Below are 20915 nucleotides of genomic sequence, written 5' to 3'. Positions count from 1 at the left end.
TTTATATAGGCTATAGACGGACTAATGCGCTCGTGCCATCATGGACAAAGCGCTCACATATCTAAGTTAGTGTTTTTGTGTTTGTGAAGATTGTTGTTGTCTTATTTATTGCAGTCGCGTGAGTTCGACAGCACCCATGCATCCAGTTTACCTGTGCGCACCGCTGAGACGTGGGTGCCATAGAAACCAGTGGCACGCTCTGGCCAGAAATAGTTTGCACATGGCACCAGGATAACGATCAGGTGTAGAACGCTTTAGTAGTCACGACCTACGTACCATAGGGGACATTACCGCCCAAAATGTTATTTATATTTAGCTTGTTATCTGTGTTGTGACAACAGCGTTGCTGACTAAAAGCACGCTGTTGATGTGACTCCTCTGATACACCGGTAAGCAGCTTTAAAGTTGCACTCCGATTCACGAGCGTAGAACGGTAATTCCTGCTCTGACACAAGCTAATGGGCTTAGCAGCTCATCTACTCAGAGGCGAGGAAATGCACGGACAAGACCTACGTTGTGCACCCAACGACTCTCCCATTTAAACTTCGATTTTTAATTGTTTTAAATAAACAACAACAACAAAAAAGGATACACATCAGGAAACTGGTTTGATACAATGACCTACATGTCACTATTTAGCATGATGTGATTACAGAAGATCTTTCTACTGGAAACATTAATCTGTTGATCGATGAACGTATTGGCTTCATTATAACAGCAATATTATAATAACCAGATACAACCATTTGATAAACACACATTTTGATGTTTCATATTTTGATGGATGAGTTGTTGATGAAGTAAATATAAATTCATCTATTGATTCGGTATATTGATATGTTGTTTCTATGGAATTAATCCAGTCACACACACACATACACACCATACACCACACACACACACAGTCCCCCCCTGTCCTGGAGCATCACTTCCAGCGGTTGACCCTGCGGAGCTGCACGTAGGCCAGGCCCATGCAGACAGACATGATGCCCAGCAGGGCCACCTGGTTCCTCCAGAACCCCCAGGGGCTGTAGTCGATCCCCTGCAGCTGCAGGTACACCTCCCCCGGGAGGCTGCAGTCACACAGGGACACAGGGACAACACAGGGTCACACAGGGTCAACACAGGGTCACAGGGTCACACAGGGACAACACAGGGTCACACAGGGACAACACAGGGTCACAGGGTCACACAGGGACAACACAGGGTCACACAGGGTCAACACAGGGTCACAGGGTCACACAGGGACAACACAGGGTCAACACAGGGTCACAGGGTCAACACAGGGTCACAGGGTCACACAGGGACAACACAGGGTCAACACAGGGTCAACACAGGGTCACAGGGTCAACACAGGGTCACACAGGGTCAACACAGGGTCAACACAGGGTCACACAGGGACAACACAGGGTCAACACAGGGTCACAGGGACAACACAGGGTCAACACAGGGTCAACACAGGGTCACAGGGTCAACACAGGGTCACAGGGTCACACAGGGACAACACAGGGTTAACACAGGGTCACAGGGACAACACAGGGTCAACACAGGGTCACAGGGTCAACACAGGGTCACACAGGGTCACACAGGACCACAGGGTCACACGGGGAGGGGTGGGGCCGGTGTGTGTGTGTGTTTTTGTGCATGTGTGTACTCACATTGTGTTATTACTGTAGAATACCAGTCCTGTCAGTTCATTTATGGTAACCGCCTGAAGAGAGAGAGAGGGAGAAACGATGAAGGAAAATATATATATGATGTAATGAACAATCTTCCTTCTCCTACCCCCCTCCTCCCCCTCCCCCCCCCCCCCCCCTTACATCCAGTCCGTATCTGAAGATGCTGATCCACTGTAGCCATGACAACCAGCTGAGCATGGCGTTCAGGTTGACCAGGAACCCTCCAAATACCTGAAGACACAAGCACATGAGGGGGTTTGAGTGTGTATATGTGTGTGTATATATGTGTGAGCGTGTATATAAGTGTATGTGTGTCACCATCATGAAGACAAAGGGCAGGGCGATGAGGATGTTGGCCATGGCGAAGGTGGAGGTGGAGGCGGAGACTAGGAAGGCCAGGCTCACTCCTGATAGGCTGACCAGGGACATGGTCAAGGCAAACAACAGGAAGGACGTGAAGGCTGGCTTCAGACCTGGGGGGGGGGGGAGGATTTAGAATTAGAAATAAAAAACTGTTATACAGGTTCTGTATGTGAGTGTGTGTGGTGTGTGTGTGTTACCCATCATGTAGTAGGCAATGGCAGAGAAAACGAAGATGGGGATGATTCTGTTAGGGATGAGGTCAGCGATGATCTTAGACAGGAAGTACACAGATGTACGATAATACCCACTGGAGTTCTCATGTCTGTAACACACACATAAACACATACCACAAATACACACAAGTTGCAGAATTACTTAGAGAAGACCAATAATAGCTTCAGCCTCCCTCCCTCTCTCCCTTCCCTCCCCCTCTCCCTGCTTCCCCTCACATGAAGAGTGCTCTCTCGTTGATGAACAGCTCCACAGCAGAAAGGTTTCCAAACACCATGTTGATAATGAGGAAGAAGAACGCTCCAATCCTGAGGAGAGAGGGAGGGAGGGGCGGGCGGGCGGGCGGGAGGGAGGGAGGGAGGGAGGGAGGGAGGGAGGGAGGGAGGGAGGGAGGGAGGGAGGGAGGGGATTGATAGAGGGCAGAGAGATTACATTATCTGATGAACTGTTACTCTGGGGTTGAAGGAAACTACCGATCTGTTCTGAGATAGACAGGTGTGTGTACCTGTTCTGAGATAGACAGGTGTGTGTACCTGTTCTGAGATAGACAGGTGTGTGTACCTGTTCTGAGATAGACAGGTGTGTGTACCTGTTCTGAGATAGACAGGTGTGTGTACCTGTTCTGAGATAGACAGGTGTGTGTACCTGTTCTGAGATAGACAGGTGTGTGTACCTGTTCTGAGATAGACAGGTGTGTGTACCTGTTCTGAGATAGACAGGTGTGTGTACCTGTTCTGAGATAGACAGGTGTGTGTACCTGTTCTGAGATAGACAGGTGTGTGTACCTGTTCTGAGATAGACAGGTGTGTGTACCTGTTCTGAGATAGACAGGTGTGTGTACCTGTTCTGAGATAGACAGGTGTGTGTACCTGTTCTGAGATAGACAGGTGTGTGTACCTGTTCTGAGATAGACAGGTGTGTGTACCTGTTCTGAGATAGACAGGTGTGTGTACCTGTTCTGAGATAGACAGGTGTGTGTACCTGTTCTGAGATAGACAGGTGTGTGTACCTGTTCTGAGATAGACAGGTGTGTGTACCTGTTCTGAGATAGACAGGTGTGTGTACCTGTTCTGCAGGGCCTCAGGCAGGGTGAGGGGGATCTGGTAGTAGATGAGTCCCACCAGCAGAGCAAAGAAGATGTTGAGAGCCATCTGAGCATAGGAGGTCTGGGGGTTCCTGAGAGAGTTCAGCACCGTCCTACCACACACAACACGCATCTGACACACACACACACACACAGGTACACACACACAGGTACACACACACACACACACACAGGTACACAGACACATTCATACACAGGTACACACACACAGGTACACACACACACACAGGTACACAGACACATTCATACACAGGTACACACACACAGGTACACACACAGGTACACAGACACATTCATACACAGGTACACACACACAGGTACACACGCACACACACGAGAACACACACACGTTAAACAATGTTACATCATACTCATAAATGGATATAAGAGCAATAATGCACACACACACAGCAGAGATGGTAAAAGTACACACATCCTTCACTCAAGTAGAAGTACAGATACTCATGTTTAAAAAGACTGGTAAAAGTTGAAGTGCCAACTACACTTTTTTGCTCATATTAAAGTAAAGAAGACCTTTTTGATTCCTCATCAAGTAGTCATAAATGATGCAAACTTTGTTATGAAACTTTTTTTTAGTATATTCCGAAAGATTTCTTTTTGTTAACTTTTTCGTCAACCTTTCTAAAACTTTTTTTGTAACTTTTTTTTCACACACACTGAAAGGAGAGGAGAGGAGGAGAACAGAGAAGATTAAAGCAGTACAATAGTACAATAGAGTACAGTAGTCATCAAGTAGTCATAAATGATGCAAACTTTGTTATGAAAAAAGTTTGAACCTTTGAAACAAAATGTTTTCAACCTTTCAAAAGTTTTTTTCAAAACTTCCGCACTCTGACACACACACATACACACGCACTCCCTCTATCTGACCTGGTACCAGAAGGAAGTGACATAGGCAGCCTTCTGCCCTTGACCTTTGACCTGCAGGTTGTGGCCGCTGGTCACATGGTCCAGCTGGTCACACACTTCCTGATACAGAGAGGACTGCTTGTAGCGGAGCGCTAACGGATTATTGTCTTCTGTTGAAAGAAGGTCAGAGAGAGTGTGTGTGTGTGTGTCTGTGTGTGTGTGTGTGTGTACCTGTGTGTGTGTCTGTGTGTGTGTGTGTGTGTGTGTACCTGTGTGTGTTTTCTCCAAGGTTGACCTGGCCTCTCCATTAGTTATGTCCAGGAAGAAGTCAGCAGGGTTGTTGAAGGGCTCACAGTGGAACCCTGCCAGAAAACATACTCATTTTATTATGATGTTATAATCCCACACTCCACCACACCACCATTTCATTATGATGTCAATAATAACATTCTGTTGGTTTATTATGGTGTCATAATCCCACCCTCCACCATTCCATTATGATGTCACAATAACATACTGTTGGTTTATTATGATGTCATAAAGACGGTATCTGACACTTTATAATAATATCATAAAGACACATGTGGCTCATATACACATGTGCTCCCATATTGTTTATACATAAAAACATTGTTATGGAACTGTTCTGAATGTCACTTGCTCTCCTGTCCTCCCCCCTCCTCCCCCCTCCCCTCCCCTTCTCCCCCCTCCCCTCCCCTCCTCACCCCTCCTCCCCCCCTCCCCTCCTCACCCAGGTCAGTAAAGTATCCCAGGGCCTTTTGGGCATGGCCAGTGTAGACCAGCTCTCCTCGGTGCATCAGAGTCAGGAAGTCGAACTGTCTGAAGATGGAAAATCTGGGCTGGTGGATCGAGAAGATGATGGTCTTCCCTTGACGAGACAGCCTGGACACACATACACACACTCACACACACACATATACACACACTCACACACACATACACATATACACACACACACAGGTTAGAATTGCTGCGTGTGCATGTGTATGCACTGTGTGTGTGTGTGTATGTGTGTGTATGTGTGCGTGTGTGTGTGCGTGTGTGTGTGTGTGTGTGTACCTGTGCAGCAGGACGATGATAGCTCCAGCAGTGTTGGAGTCCAGGCCGGTGGTGGGTTCGTCCAGGAACAGCAGAGAGGGGGACGTGATCAGCTCCATACCAATACTACACCTCTTCCTCTCCCCCCCAGACACCCCCCCGCAGGAACTCTGTCCCTATCTACACACACACACACATATATTTACTTGTATATATCTTGGTGTGTGTGTGTGTGAGTCTGAGTGTGTGTGCGTGCGTGCGTGTGTGAGTGTGTACCTTGGTGTGAGAGCAGTCCTTCAGTCCCAGGTCCTGGATGATGGTGTCCACTCTACTGTGCTTCTGGGAGCTGGAGTGAGTTTTTGGGTCCAGACGCAGGTTGGCACTGAACAGCAAGTTCTCCCTCACAGAGAGAGTCCCCATGAGGATGTCATCCTGGAGGGGGGGGGGGGGTGAGGGAGGGAGGGATGGATGGGGGAGACAGAGAGAGAGGAGGGAGGGTGAGGAAGGGATGGGGGAGACAGAGAGAGGAGGGAGGGTGAGGGAGGGAGGGATGGATGGGGGAGACAGAGAGAGGAGGGAGGGTGAGGGAGGGAGGGATGGATGGGGGAGACAGAGAGAGAGGAGGGAGGGTGAGGGAGGGATGGGGGAGACAGAGAGAGAGGAGGGAGGGTGAGGGAGGGAGGGATGGGGGAGACAGAGAGAGAGGAGGGAGGGTGAGGAAGGGATGGGGGAGACAGAGAGAGGAGGGAGGGTGAGGGACATGTGAGAGGAAGGGAGTGTCATGGGATTGGGTCATGTGATCGGGTCATGTGACCCCTTACCTGCACCACGTAGGCTGACATGAGCCTGAGGTCAGAGGTCACGACTTTCCCGTCCACCATCACACACCCTGAACGCAGCCCTGCTGGATCCTTCCTGCCCGCGATCACATCCAGCAGCCTGCACACACACACACGCATACACACACACACGTATACACACACACACACAGACACATATACACACATATACACACAGACACCGAAGGGAAAATAGTGAGAAAGGTGACTGTGTCCTATGTACATGTGCATTTGTGTGTGTGTGAGACTCACGATGTTTTTCCACTTCCTGTGGGACCCATGATGGCGTTCATCCCTGGTCTCATGATGCCACTGGATCAGCCAATCAGACAACAACAAAACAGCACATAGACCAATCACGAAAGGCCACTGACAAACATCAGCCGTGGGAAAGTAGAGTTGACCAATGGCAAGGGTGGCAGTGTGTGTAGCCAAGTACAGGTTGTGTAACATGGAACGTGAGGCCAGTTTAAACTACCCTGATAGCATATCTACAATAACACGTGCACTCACATAACCATGATGCTGGAGTTTACACACACACCCTAGTGTATGGTCTAGTACCCTGCAGGTGTGTAGAGATGTTACACACACACCCTAGTGTATGGTCTAGTACCCTGCAAGTGTGTAGAGATGTTACACACACACCTAGTGTATGGTCTAGTGCCCTGCCCGTGTGTAGAGATGTTTCTGTCAACAGTTGAGACGTGCCAAAATACAGGACACACACACACACACAGACCCACACACACACACACACACAAACACCCTACCTGACATCTTTAAGGATGAGTTTCTCAGGGCCTTTCTTCCTGCAGGGGCTCCTGTTCTCCCTCACGCTGTAGTGTAGCCGGCTGAAGGTGACCATGGGGCCCCCCTCCCTGGCCCCCTCCCTGGGGCCCCCCCTCCACACACTGCACGTACACCCCCTCCTGGCGACCAGACAGCTCCATGGTGACAGAGCCAGAGGGGTGAGGAGAGAGCCAGATGTCAGGTGGAAGGAGATAGAAAGGTAGACTACTATGAAGACTGGGAGACAAGAAGATATGTGTGGAGAGAGAGAGAGAGAGAGAGAGAGAGAGAGAGAGAGAGAGAGAGAGAGAGAGAGAGAGAGAGAGAGAGAGAGAGAGAGAGAGAGAGAGAGGTGCAGAGGGGAGACTTGAGAAATAAGTGGTAATGTTGAAGGAGGTCAGATAGATAGACAGACAGACAGACAGACAGATAGTCTGAAAACTCAACAGACAGGCAGACAGACAAGCAGACAGAAAGGCAGACAGACAGACAGATTGTCTGAAAGCTAAACAGACAGGCAGACAGACAGACAGGCAGACAGACAATTAGTCTGAAAGCTAAACAGACAGACAGACAGACAAACAGGCAGGCAGGCTGAAAGCTAAACACACAGACAGGCAGGCATGCAGGCAGGCAGACAGACAGTCTGAAAGCTAAACAGACAGACAAGCAGGCAGGAAGATTGTCTGAAAGCTAAACAGACAGACAAGCAGGCAGGAAGATTGTCTGAAAGCTAAACAGACAGACAAGCAGGCAGGAAGATTGTCTGAAAGCTAAGCAGACAGACAAGCAGGCAGGCAGATTGTCTGAAAGCTAAACAGACAGGTAGAAGAAGAACTCGACCTTTCACCAGGCTCCAGTAAAGCAGAATGGTATCAGCTCTGAAACTGGCTTGGTACTGTCTCTCTCACCTCACCCAGCCTAACCTTTTTATAACCCCACCAGCCTATCACCCAGGGACAAGGCTGGGGCCACACCCAATCAGGGGGAAGGGGACGTGAACTTAGCACCTGTGGGCTGTGACCATGGCAACGGCGAGTAAAATAGTGCGGATGTGAACAGTTACCAAACATCTATCTTGAATAACTAACTCAAAGATGTGACGCCTCGTAATCATCATTTTTTTATACTTTAATGTGTTTGATAACAGCTTTGATTGCTACTTTACCAACTGAAGGCCGGAGCTAGTTCACTCACTGTAACAGCACCGCTGCCCTCTTCCGGAAGTTATGCGGTACTACAACAAGGGGGCAGGATGTTCGTTATTCTGTGACGTTATTTTCCAGTGTCCAATAATTATCCGAAGAAGGCTCCCATGACCACGCCATATGGCGGCTGCGACCAATTGTTTTACCGTGTGGTGAGGAAGTAGGCGGGGATTCTGTAACAAGCATGGTTTTATGTTTTCAAGAAACTCCGAGGTGTTGTCATTGGAGTGTTCAGTTTGTTTGGGACCGGGCAGCTCCTTCAAAGCAGCGGCGGAAAGCTATCACGATGCGGATTTAGCTAGCTAGCTAGCAAGCAAACGACAATTGCTTATGAGTTATTCGACTGTACCGCAGCGATCAGCCGATATAATCCTTTACATCGGAATAAGAAACGGACACAGTCTTAGACTTTATTGCACCTGAATAGATTAGTCAAAGTGCGATTATAATGGAGGAGAAGAAGGGTGAGGGCGAAGCGGAGATTCAAGAACACGGCCCTGAACATTGGTTCTCGAAATGGGAGCGGCAGTGCTTGGCCGAGGCCGAACAGGACCAGCCGAGCGAGGAGGACACGGAGCAGAGCCCGCAAAAACTCTGGCATCTTTTCCAAAATTCCGCCACCGCGGTGGCACAACTATACAAAGGTCCGCATTCATGGTTGACTTGGTTAGCTAGCCGGCAAGCTGGTTAGCATAATTGGCTATCCAATCTAGCATACTGGTGTTAGCTTGCTACCGAAGACTGGGAGGCAACAAAGGGCATTGACTAGCTACAAGCTCACTTGTGTTAGCTATTAGTTAGCTCTAGCTAGGTAGCACTGCTAGCGGTGGTACCTAGCTTAAAAGCTAGCTTCACTGTTGATTCGAATTGGCTTTGTTTGAAACGTTGATACAGACTATTTAATAGACGGCTTTATTTAATTAATGTGGTTTTAAGTGGCCTTTCCCATTTAAGCAAATAGCTAGTTTGTCACAGAAGTGCATAAGTGTCAAGTTGTGTAGATAGCGCTAACTAGTTTATCTGTCAGACTCGAATCTGTCACTGGCAGACTGTGCGTTGTACAGCCTGGTCAGGAGTTGACAGCCGGCTTTGTCTGTCACTGTCAGTTTCGAGATGGGCGAATAAGTCACCCGTCTCTGAAATGTGATCACTTTGTTCTAAAGTCATAACAATTGGGCATTTCTGGAACTGAATGTTTTTTTGTTTGTTCGTTCAGACCTTTCGATAATCGGCTAACGCCTTCTAGCACTGCTCCCGTGGTACAAAATGGCGAAGCGCAGGGAGGAGTTCATATGATGAAAATAACTCTTTACTATTTACGGCCAAACCCTCAATGTTATCGGTAGCGTCTGGCCTTCCTGTAGACGCAGACACACACTGGAGATAGACCCAGAATTATCGACCTTGTTCACATTTGGATGTTTATCATAATGCTGACAATATTCAGAACAAAATGGCGAGGGGATTAGCAAGCTAAGACATTTGAATAGTTATTGTACTTGAGCGAGGTTCTAGTGGGAGACGGACATACTTGGTGCAAAACAGCCACCGCTGTGAAGCTAACTGAAGACCTGCCAAGATTAGCGTATATTATCGTGATTCATAAATGGCCTAGCTTGTGCAAGCTAACACAAATTGTTGTTTTACTCAGCGCCACCTGGCAACATTTGAATCTGTCTTCACATAAATAGGGTCGTGTACAAAATGGCGTTTCGCATGCGAGCAAGTTGACATGGGATGTAAATAAACTTCACGCTAGCTAGAGAAACACCCAGAGAGAGATACCGACGCGTCCTACTTTAAAAAACTAACTTGAACAACACATTTCTAGCGTCCACAATGTTCATGGAGATTCCTATGATATTATAACGATGGAGGGATTTGTGAAGAGGCACATCAGATGAACTGTGCTCGGTAACGATAGTAACGGTCATCGCCGTGTGTCCGCAGACCGTGTGTGCCAACAACAGCAAGGTCTGTCGCTTTGGGTTCCGTTCCAGAATGCCGCCACCGCCGTTACCAACCTGTACAAAGGTATGTCACGAGACACCGTCTGTATGAGTTTAATTGACCTTTAGAGTTAGCTATTTAAAGTTTCCCAGTGCTAAGTAACATCTCAGCTACCAGACACAGTGTAAAGTAACCACATCTCAGCTACCAGACAGTGTAAAGTAACCACTCTCCCCATCATTCCTCCCATCCATCTCTCTCCATTCAATTTTACTGCCCCCCCCCCCCATTTACTCCCTCCCCAAACCCCTCCTGCCTCTCCCTCCCCCCAATCCATCTCCTACCCTCCCTCCCCTTTTCCCCCATTCCACCCCCTCCTGCTCCCCCCCTCCTGCTCCCCTCCAGAGAGTGTTGAGGTTCACCAGCGTAGCTACGACCTGGGCATCCAGGTGGGCTACCAGCGCAGGAACAAGGAAGTTCTGTCCTGGTTGAAGAAGAGAAGAAGAAACATCAGGCGGGAGGACCTCATCAGCTTCCTGTGTGGCAAGGCCCCGCCCCCTCGCAATCCCAGGGCCCCGCCCAAGCTGGCCGTCATGTCTCCAAGCCGACCGTCGTCGACAGAGACGGTGTCGTCGGTGGAGACAGACCTGCAGCCGTTCAGAGAGGCCATAGCCCTGCATGGTGAGTCATTTCCAGACTTAGAAAATTCACATTAATGCAAGTCCAAACAACAACACAGTGGAAGTACATGGCAGCACTGATGTCATCCACTGGCATTTTGTGCCTTGTTTTTATTTGATCATTTTAAGTGTCGGTTCAGGCACCGTTTAGGCGCCGGAACCGTTTTTAAAGTATTGATTTGGCACCGGTATTGTAAAAACTCAAACGATACCCAACCATATGGTGAGACACACACACAAACACTATACACTCACCACGCACACTATCCACACACACCATAGCCCGACACGGTGAAACCCTTCAGTGTGTCTCCACTGTGTTTCCAGAATGTGACCTGTGTGCTGTTCCCCTGCAGGCCTGAGTGGGGCGATGGCGAGCATCTCTGTCCGCTCCGGGGCCCCTGGCTCGCCCACCCACCTCCGCGACAGCTCCGCCCCCCCCGCCGGCCGCCGCAGGAACGGTCTCCATGACGTCGACCTCAACACCTTCATCTCCGAGGAGATGGCGCTGCACCTGGACACTGTCGCTGCGGCCAATCGCAAGAGGGGATCCGCCCAGTGCAGTGATGTCATCACAGACTCGCCGACTCACAAACGCAACCGGATGCTTTGAGCCCCGCCCCTTTTTGACCTTTGCCCCCAAACCCCCTTCCCACCCCTCACCTCTGCTCGTCAGCAGCCCATGGATGACTAGATGACGACTGGCCAATCCTGGTCCTGATGCTTCAAATAAAGAAAAACTAAAATATATAAATAGCCACACCATCCTCCCCCACCTGGCCAATCACAGAGCAGGCTCCGCCCCTAAGACTATGGTCTCTCCAGTGATGACATCCTGATGTGGGACTCCTCTCCTCCCACGGTCCCCTCCCCTCTGTCCAGGATCTCTCCAGTGTAGCTGAGATCTGCAGCACAACGACACCTGGAACCACTGAGGGAACATCCTGGGGGAGGGGGCGGGGTTAAGGGGGAGGGGGCGGGGTTAAGGGGGAGGGAGCGGGGTTAAGGGGGAGGGAGCGGGGTTAAGGGGGAGGAGGGGGTTAAGGGGGAGGGGGGGGGTTAAGGGGGAGGGGGTCGAGAGACAGAGGGGGAGGGGGAGTGGGGGTTGAGAGAGGGGAGGTGGAGGAGGATGAGGAGGAGGGGGGGGTTGAGAGAGAGAGAGAGAGAGAGAGAGAGAGGGGGAGAGAGAAGGATGAGGGGAATATAGAGTGGGGTTCTTAAGTGGTCGACCCTCGGTTACTCAAGCGCCTGACTGACATCTCTGGTACTCCCTGCTGTGAGTTTGTGTGTGTGTGTCAGGAAAACTGCCACTTACTGACGTGTGTGTGTGTGGTATGCATACTTTGTCTTTGCCTTTTGAAGAAGCTGCTATCACTGGATGTTGTGGATCAGAGAGGCTGTGTGTGTGTGTGTGTGTGTGTGTGTATTTTGGCCGGGGTGTCTGTGTGTGTTTGAGGGGCTCCAGCACGTTTAGCACAATCTTGTTATGGATTCAATTCCGTTTTTTATTTTTTATGCTTTCAGCCATGACCCCTCCCCCCTCTTCCAGTAATATTGTGGACTATCTAAAGTGTATATAAACATAACTGTGCTGATATGAAACACGTGGTACATATTGTAAAAACGACAAGTGCAAAACCCCATTGAGTTGTTGATGTACAATAATGATTCTGGCAGTAAATAATAAAATAAAATAAAAAGCTTTTAACTATGAAACGACACGTTTGCTTTGTGACTACGCTTGTGTTGAGAGTAAATAAGTGCTCCCTTATCTCGTTCACATTATTCGGTTTAGGAAGATGTGGAGAAAAACTTTATAAAACCGTTGTTATAGACAGTGTCGGTAGGTGTTGAATTTCTTCCAGTCTGTGTCACTGTGGGGGCTGGTGCGCGGGGGAAACCGGAGACGCTTCGTTCCTCGATGTAAACAAACGTTCATGTTGCACCGTTCATCAGAGTCGGTTACGCTTATCCACCACAAGGTGGCAACACAGCCCGCATGTTTGAAAGATGGGTCCGCCTGGTGTGTAGCACGCTGGCACAGAACCCTGATAACCGAGTAGGAATATCTTCTTAAATAGGTGATTATATTCTAGTTGTGAATAGGAGGAGCCAGTTTGATATTGAAATTGCGCTGCACTGTAAGAAAAGATCTGAACTCTGAAACCGTTCCAGATCTCAAGGTTTGTTTTAAATCCTTAACTGTTGATTCGTTCTTCTGTTGTATTCTGTTGTCAGTAACGGATATATCATCCAACTTCGATCTCTGTTTCTAAGATTGTTTTGGGGGCCTAAACTGGCATTATCTACATCGGTACACAATGTGCATGCAGTCCATAAACACACTAACTTGGTGTAGGCAATTCAATGGCAGACCATGATAAGCTCACTACGAAATCAAACTCACTAGCCGTAATGTTTCAAATGCATGTGGAACTGAATATGCCCATTTGTAATATGCTGCTGTAATGTGGCCAATTTCAAATTGTGAAATTCATTCATCCAAAATGTTAGGATTATCATTTTAATATAAAGTGGTTTTCTTTATACATGCAGTAGGCTATTTGTATGTCACTTTGGATAAAAGCGTCTGCCAAATGAATGAAATGTGAAAATGTTAAAGTGATTGTGATACAGAGAGGCACGCGGACTCGTCGTAGTTTGATAACCGCTCGCGAGGCGCAGCTGACCGCGAGGGCTGTTTCACACGTCCGCGAGGAGCTGAGACGTGGCGGGAAGCAACAAGTGTCTGAACGTTCCAGAATACCCCCTCGAATACGGCCATCTGGACCGAGCTGATAGCGGACACACACACACACACACGTTCATAGCCATGTTCATTCCTCCTGAACGAGTGTGTTCCCGGGTGTGTGTCCATAGGGGGAGTCTTCAAAGGCAGACAGCTGGTGATCAATGATGCTGCACCAGTTATCGCTCTCACAGAGACGCACACACACTCAGAGAGCAATCATAATTGTTGCACCAACCTTCGCTAATTGATAGTGCGCGCACGCGCACACACGCACACTCAAACACACAGAGGGTGCAATCAGACAGACTGAGTATGCGTCCCAGGAGATGTGGAGGAGAGGGAGGGAAGGTGGAGGAGAGGAGGATCGGGTTAAATACTCCCTGGTGACTGTTTGCAGTGCGAGACTTTGGTTACACACACACTCTCTCTCTCTCTCTCTCTCTCTCTCTCTCACATACACACACACACACACACACACACACACACACACACACACGCACTCAAACAGGTGCTCGCGCAAACACTCACAGCAGGTGAACAGTGCGTGGTATGAATGAAATGGATGCTATTTTTTTTATTTTTTTCCTCCCGTGAATATGTTCTCTTCTAAAGATCTGTTGCCCCGTCTCTCTCTCTCTCTCTCTCTCTCTCTCTCTCTCTCTCTCTCTCTTGCTCTCTCTCTCTCCATCCCTGTCGGTCTCCCCCCGTCTTTTGAACACGCACACACACACACACACACACACTCCAGACCAGACCTCCCCATGCAGTACGTCCCTGACTTCCACTACACTGCGAAAAAACCCACGAGCTGATCACCATAGCAACACGTTATATATCTCCCGGCAATATTTATCCAACTCAGAGACACCAGAGTGAGGGTGGGGAAAGAAAAAAAAGAGAGAGAGGAGAAATGGAGAGAGAGAGGAGATAAAGAGAGATGGAGAGAGATAAAGAGAGAGATTGAGGAGAGAGAGAGAAGCAAGCGACGTGATGCAACTTCTCCATAAGGAGCGGTCATTAAATCTGCTGGTGTTACGCCTCTCATCCAGCAGGGGGCGCCAGCGCACAGCACATTTGCGGGAGCTGACAATGCAGACTGACACAGGAAGAGACGTTCAGGGCTCAGAACTAGATTCAAAACATACCTAAAAAAAATAAAAATAAAAGACGAATGAGAAATGGGTGGAGATAGAGGGTGGAGGGATGGAGATGGAGGGGTGGAGAGATGGAGGGGTGGAGAGATGGAGATGGAGGAGTGGAGAGATGGAGGGATGGAGGGGTGGAGAGATGGAGGGGTGGAGATATGGAAGGTGGAGAGATGGATGGAGGGGTGGAGAGATGGAGGGGTGAAGAGATGGATGGAGGGGTGGAGAGATGGAGGGGTGGAGAAGATGGAGGGATGGAGATGGAGGGGTGGAGAGATGGAAGGTGGAGAGATGGATGGAGGGGTGGAGAGATGGAGGGTGGAGGATGGTGGAATGTGTGGTCCACCGTTTTGCACCACCGCTTCACCGCAAGAAGGTGGTTTACTGCTGGCTCTGGGGGCGTGTCTTGTCTCTGGGGGCGTGTCCTGGCTCTGGGGGCGTGTCCTCCCCAGAGCACTGGAAGGAGACAGATTCAGGAGATACAGAGAGAGGAGGAGACTGACTTACATAACTCACCTCTCTTTCAAGTTTATATATAAATATATATAATATACTGTATATATATACTAAAAATAACTGACTATCTGAAATCTGTTTTTGACCACACACACTCACACAGAAACCCAATGAAAACCCAAACCTAATGCAAACATGTGTGGATGTACTGTATGTGTGTGAGTGTGTGGGCGTGTGTGTGTAAGAAAGTGTGTAGGTGTGTGTGAGAGTGTGTATGTGTGTCTGTGTGGGAGTGCATATGTGTGGGTTTGTGTGTGAGTGGATGTGTGTGTGTGAGTGTTCATATGTGCGTGCGAGGGAGTGTGTGTATATGTGTGAGTGTGCGAGAGTGTATGTGTGTGTGCTGTCACCTTGCTCTTGTACCCTGACATCATCTCTCAGAATATGACTTCAACAGGTGTGTTCCCTCAACTGTCAGTTCTTGTTAAAGTAGCGTATGCCTGTGTGTGTGTGCGATGCTGACTCTGCTCTGAACTGAAAGTCTACTGAGACATTCTGTCTCCATTAAGCAGCTTTTTTTGCTTGGATGTAAACACACACACTGTCTCTCACACACTCTCTCACACACACTCTCAGACCACTCTCTCTGGGTACCTCCAGGATAACATTTAATTTTTTTAACTTTTACCTCCCCATCTGTCTATCCATCCATTCCTTCATCCATCCATCTTGCAGTAGTTTCATATGTGTTCCTCTCTCTCCCTCACCCCCTCCCTCCTATTCTCTCCATCTCTCTCTCTTCTCCCTCACACTCTCTCTCCTCTGCCTCACCCCCTCCCTCCTATTCTCTCCATCTCTCTCTCTTCTCCCTCACGCTCTCTCTCCTCTGCCTCACCCCCTCCCTCCCTCCCCATTTCTCTGCTCTCCATCCTGTTCCTCTCTTCTCTCCCCGTTTCAATTTCCCTCCATCATCCTCCCCTCCATAATCCTTCCCTCCATCATCCTCCCCTCCATCATCCTTCCCTCCATCATCCTTCCCTCCATCATCCTCCCCTCCATCATCCTTCCCTCCATCATCCTTCCTTCATTCTCCCTTAATTATAAAATGTTTAATATCAACATAATATAATCAAGGATTGTGTGTGTGTTTGAGTATATTTTAAAGCATTTGTGTGTGTGAGAGAGTATATGTTATGGCATGTGTGTGAGAGTGTATGTTAGAGCATGTGTGTGTGTTTAGGTGTTGAATTACATAGCAGGAGAGCTTCTCTGAGTCAATCACACTAATCTGGCCTGAAGTAGCAGCTCAGGAGGCCGTGTGTGTGTGTGAGAGAGAGAGCGTGTGTGTGTGAGAGCGTGTGTGTGTGAGAGCGTGTGTGTGTGAGAGAAAACGTGTGTGTGTGAGAGCATGTGTGAGAGAGAACGTGTGTGTGTGAGAGAGAACGTGTGTGTGTGAGAGCGTGTGTGTGTGTGAGAGAGCATGTGTGTGAGAGAACGTGTGTGTGTGAGAGCGTGTGTGTGTGTGTGTGATAGAGAGCGTGTGTGAGAGAGAACGTGTGTGTGTGTGAGAGCGTGTGTGTGTGTGAGAGAGCATGTGTGTGAGAGAACGTGTGTGTGTGACAGCGTGTGTGGGTGTGTGTGATAGAGAGCGTGTGTGTGAGAGAACGTGTGTGTGTGAGAGCGTGTGTGTGTGAGAGAGAACGTGTGTGTGTGAGAGCGTGTGTGAGAGAGAACGTGTGTGTGTGAGAGAGAACGTGTGTGTGTGAGAGCGTGTGTGTGAGAGAACGTGTGTGTGAGAGGGCGTGTGTGTGAGAGCGTGTGTGTGAGAGAGCGTGTGTGTGAGAGAGCGTGTGTGTGTGTGATAGAGAGCGTGTGTGTGTGAGAGCGTGTGTGTGAGAGAACGTGTGTGTGTGAGAGCGTGTGTGTGTGAGAGAGAACGTGTGTGTGTGAGAGCGTGTGTGAGAGAGAACGTGTGTGTGTGATAGAGAGCGTGTGTGTGTGAGAGCGTGTGTGTGAGAGAGCGTGTGTGTGAGAGAGCGTGTGTGTGTGTGATAGAGAGCGTGTGTGTGTGAGAGCGTGTGTGTGGACACAGACAGGCAGACAGTAGAGAAGTTATCCAAATCCCAGATTAGAGTGTGGTTCCTCAGAGGGGTAAAACGCCCCACCGTCACCATGACAACTGACTCCTCCTCACCTCATTAACTATTAAGTGCAACCATGTTTCATGCATGGTCATCTGTGTGTGTGTGTGTGTATGTACACACTTGTATAAACCCCCCTACATACACGCATATAAACACACACACACAAACACATGTATAAACACACACAAGGCCTCCAGACTTCAGCTGCTTGGCCTGCAGCCGTGGGCGAAGAGTCTTTTGTGAGGAAGTGCATTGTGGGTATTCTACTGCTGCCTGTGTTTGAGGCCAAGGCCTGAGAGAGAGAGAAAGAGAGGGAGAGAGAGAGGGAGAGAGGGAGAGAGAGAGAGGGAGAGGGAGAGAGGGAGAGAGAGAGAGGGAGAGAGGGAGGGAGAGAGGGAGAGAGAGAGAGGGAGAGAGGGAGAGAGAGAGAGGGGAATTTTAACAGTGTTAAAAGGAGGAGCACCACCAGAAACACACATAGACCAGAAACACACAGACAACATGAACCTCTCTGCTGTGTGTGTTTCTGGTCGTAACAGGAGCATCGGGGGAGTTTCTCCTCAGTCTGCTCACAGGACGTCACCCACTAGGTGTGTGTGTCTGATTGTGAGTGTGTGTGTGTCTGATTGTTAATGTCTGATTGTGTGTGTCTGATTGTGAGTGTGTGTCTGATTGTGAGTGTGTGTGTCTGATTGTGTGTGTGTTAGTCTGTGTGTGTGATTATGTGTGTGTTAGTCTTTGTGTGTGATTATGTGTGTGTATTAAAGCTAAATTTACTCCAAACACTGCTTCCATTTCAGCATCTAGTTATTAACCCAACCAGCTCCCTGTGTGTGTGTTGCTACGGTGAACTCCCTGTGTGTGTGTTGCTACGGTAAAATCCCTGTGTGTGTGTTGCTACAATAAACTACCTGTGTGTGTGTTGCTACGGTAAACTCCCTGTGTGTGTGTTGCTACGGTAAACTCCCTGCATGTGTGTTGCTACGGTAAACTCCCTGTGTGTGTGTTGCTATGGTAAACTCCCTGTGTGTTGCTACGGTAAACTCCCTGTGTGTGTGTTGCTATGGTAAACTCCCTGTGTGTGTGTTGCTACGGTAAACTCCCTGTGTGTGTGTTGCTACGGTAAACTCCCTGTGTGTGTATGTATGCTTGTGTCAGTGTGTGTGTCAGTGAGTGTTAATGACTGACTCATCTCAACAGAACTGATATGCAATGTAAAGAACGGATTTGTCACACACAACGACTGGAAATGCTGACCACAGCCTGATGCTGAGAATAGCAGCCATCTCTCTTTCTCATCCCTCCATCTCTCTCTCCACCCCTCTTTCTCTCATCCCTGATCTAATTTCTCCACCCCTCATTCTCTCATCCCTCCATCTCATTTCTCCACCCTTCCTTTGATCTCTTTGACTTCATCCTTCCTGTGTCTCTCCTCTCCTCCCCTCTCATTCCTTCTCAATTCTTTTAGACTCCATCCTCTCCTCCTCCTCAACTCCCCTTTCTCCTCATTTCACTTTCCTCCTCTCCTTTTTTAAATTCTCCTCCTCTCCCCCCATCCCCCCCTCATCTCCCCTCTCCTCCTCCCATCTTCTCTCCCCTCTCCTCCTCCCATCTTCTCTCCCCCCATCCTCCCCTCTTCTCCTCTCCCCTCTTCTCTCCCCCCCTCCTCTCCCCTCTTCTCTCCCCCCCTCCTCTCCCCTCTCCTCCTCCCCCCTCCTCTCCCCTTCTCTCCCCTCTTCTCTCCCCCCCTCCTCTCCTCTCCTGTGGCTCACTCCAGTATTTTTAGTATGTGTGAGTAGGCGTCGGTTCTTATGAATTTTCATGGTTTGTTCACCGTGTAGGCTGACACTCTGCTCTCCCTCTCTCTCCCTCACACACACACACGTTACCAGAAAACACACTCACACAGACTACTGGCAGCACACACACGCGTGTAGGCTGATGGTATCAGGGCAGCGAGAAATGAAACCAGATCACACCAATCTATATCTCTCTATATACATCCCTTTCTTACGTTCTGTCTTCCTCCCTCTCTCCCTCTCTCTTTACTATTTCTTGGCCTCTCTCTCGATCTCCTCTCATACCCTCCTTTCTTCATTTCCAGGAGTTATTCTAAACTAAGTTAATTTACTAAACATTTTTAATTAAATTAACCTTCGTTAATTACCTTCCTCTATAATATCTCAATTTCCTAGGCATATCTCTGTGCATGTGTGTACAGTGTGTGTTCAGATGTGTGTGTGTGTGGAGCGTGTGATTAGATGTGTGTGTCTTAAGTGTGTGTTTAGAGGTGTGTGTTGAGCGTGTGTTTAGAAGTGTGTCTTAAGTTTGTGTTTAGAGGTGTGTTTAGAGTGTTTAGAGGTGTGTCTTAAGTGTGTGTTTAGAGGTGTGTGTTTAGAGTGTTTAGAGGTGTGTCTTAAGTGTGTGTTTAGAGGTGTGTGTTTAGAGTGTTTAGAGGTGTGTCTTAAGTGTGTGTTTAGAGGTGTGTGTTTAGAGTGTTTAGAGGTGTGTCTTAAGTGTGTGTTTAGAGGTGTGTGTGGCCAGGGATGTGTGTGTGTGAATTTTCTCAGGAGTCAGTGTGTGATGCCTTGGGTGTAAGTGTGTGTGTGGGAATATAGAGCACGTATCTAGGAGATCCTGTCATTAAGATAGACCTTAACATGTGGAGCAGCTCAAATCTATTAATTAAATAAGAGGTGCGTTTCTGAATGTGTGTGTTCATGCGTGTCTCTGTGTGTGTGTGTTTGTCTGCTGGTAAGTAAAAGAGGTGCACTTCTTACTGTGTGTATGTGTTTGTATAAGTGTGTAGGTGTGTGTTCATGTGTGTGTGTTTGGGTGTTCCTGTGTTTGTGTGTGTGTGCAGGCGTGTGTGTTGTGTCCATTAGATGCAAGCATATGGATCATGTCAAAAAGAATTAGGCCATGGGCACCTAACATCATGTCTCTTTGCGAGTTAGACACACACACAGACTTCCTATACACTGTGCCTGACAAGTTGGTGATTTCCATAACACTACCCTTACTGTATGCATGGTGACTGTCGCTTCCTCCCCTCCCCTGCCATCACTCTACTCTCTAGGTTTTGACAGATCTACTGCACTGGTGTGTACTCATTTGTAGCATGTGGCATTTGTGTGTGTGTGTGAGTGTGTGTGTGACTGTGAGAGGGACTGTGTGTTTGTATGTGAGACTGTGTGTGTGAGAGAGAGACTGCGTGTGTGTGTGAGACTGTGTGTGTGTGAGACTGTGTGTGTGTGTGTGAGACTGTGTGTGTGTGTGTTCTGTGTGTGTGTGTGTGTTCTTGTGTTCCTCTCCTGTCCCACTTCAGCCCAGATTAGAGTGTCCGTATCCTGAGGGAGAAAAATATAAAAATACAGCTTTTACCCGAACATAGACCTAAACACACACACACTCACTCACACACAGGGTGCATTGTAAAAGCCTACAGAGCACAGGACCATGAGAGCCCTTGTTCAGCACTTCAAAAAGCCCTGTGCACTTTCCACGAGTAGACAACAAACTACCTAGAGAGAGAGGAGGGAGGGAGGGAGGAGGGAGAGGAGAGGGAGGAGGGAGGGAGGAGAGAGGGAGGGAGATAAGAGGGAGGGAGAGAGAGGGAGGAGGGAGGGAGAGGGAGGAGGG

At 48.7% G+C, this 20915-nt stretch overlaps 2 protein-coding genes across 2 annotated transcripts; one reads left to right on the top strand and one right to left on the bottom strand.

Moving 5' to 3' along the window:
• Nucleotides 1–527: 527 nt before the first annotated feature.
• Nucleotides 528–7965, bottom strand: LOC136964992 (broad substrate specificity ATP-binding cassette transporter ABCG2-like). Its single transcript, XM_067258967.1, is given in 17 exon segments — nt 528–1073; nt 1659–1711; nt 1821–1910; nt 1998–2152; nt 2240–2364; nt 2492–2581; nt 3339–3490; nt 4270–4418; nt 4518–4610; nt 5000–5151; nt 5329–5465; nt 5467–5487; nt 5584–5739; nt 6129–6246; nt 6399–6458; nt 6920–7078; nt 7949–7965. Coding segments are annotated over 17 exon segments (1875 nt in total). The 3' UTR covers nt 528–925.
• A 418-nt stretch (nt 7966–8383) lies between these two features.
• hapstr1b (HUWE1 associated protein modifying stress responses b) lies at nt 8384–11732 on the top strand. Its single transcript, XM_067259102.1, has 4 exons — nt 8384–8790; nt 10097–10180; nt 10502–10777; nt 11133–11732. The coding sequence occupies exons 1-4, from the start codon at nt 8595–8597 to the stop codon at nt 11387–11389; spliced, it is 813 nt and encodes a 270-aa protein (XP_067115203.1). The 5' UTR covers nt 8384–8594; the 3' UTR covers nt 11390–11732.
• Nucleotides 11733–20915: the final 9183 nt, after the last annotated feature.

This window comes from Osmerus mordax, chromosome 21 (assembly GCF_038355195.1).
Source record: "Osmerus mordax isolate fOsmMor3 chromosome 21, fOsmMor3.pri, whole genome shotgun sequence".
NCBI classification, from domain to species: Eukaryota; Metazoa; Chordata; class Actinopteri; order Osmeriformes; family Osmeridae; genus Osmerus; species Osmerus mordax.
This window is presented reverse-complemented; position numbering and strand designations above follow the sequence as displayed.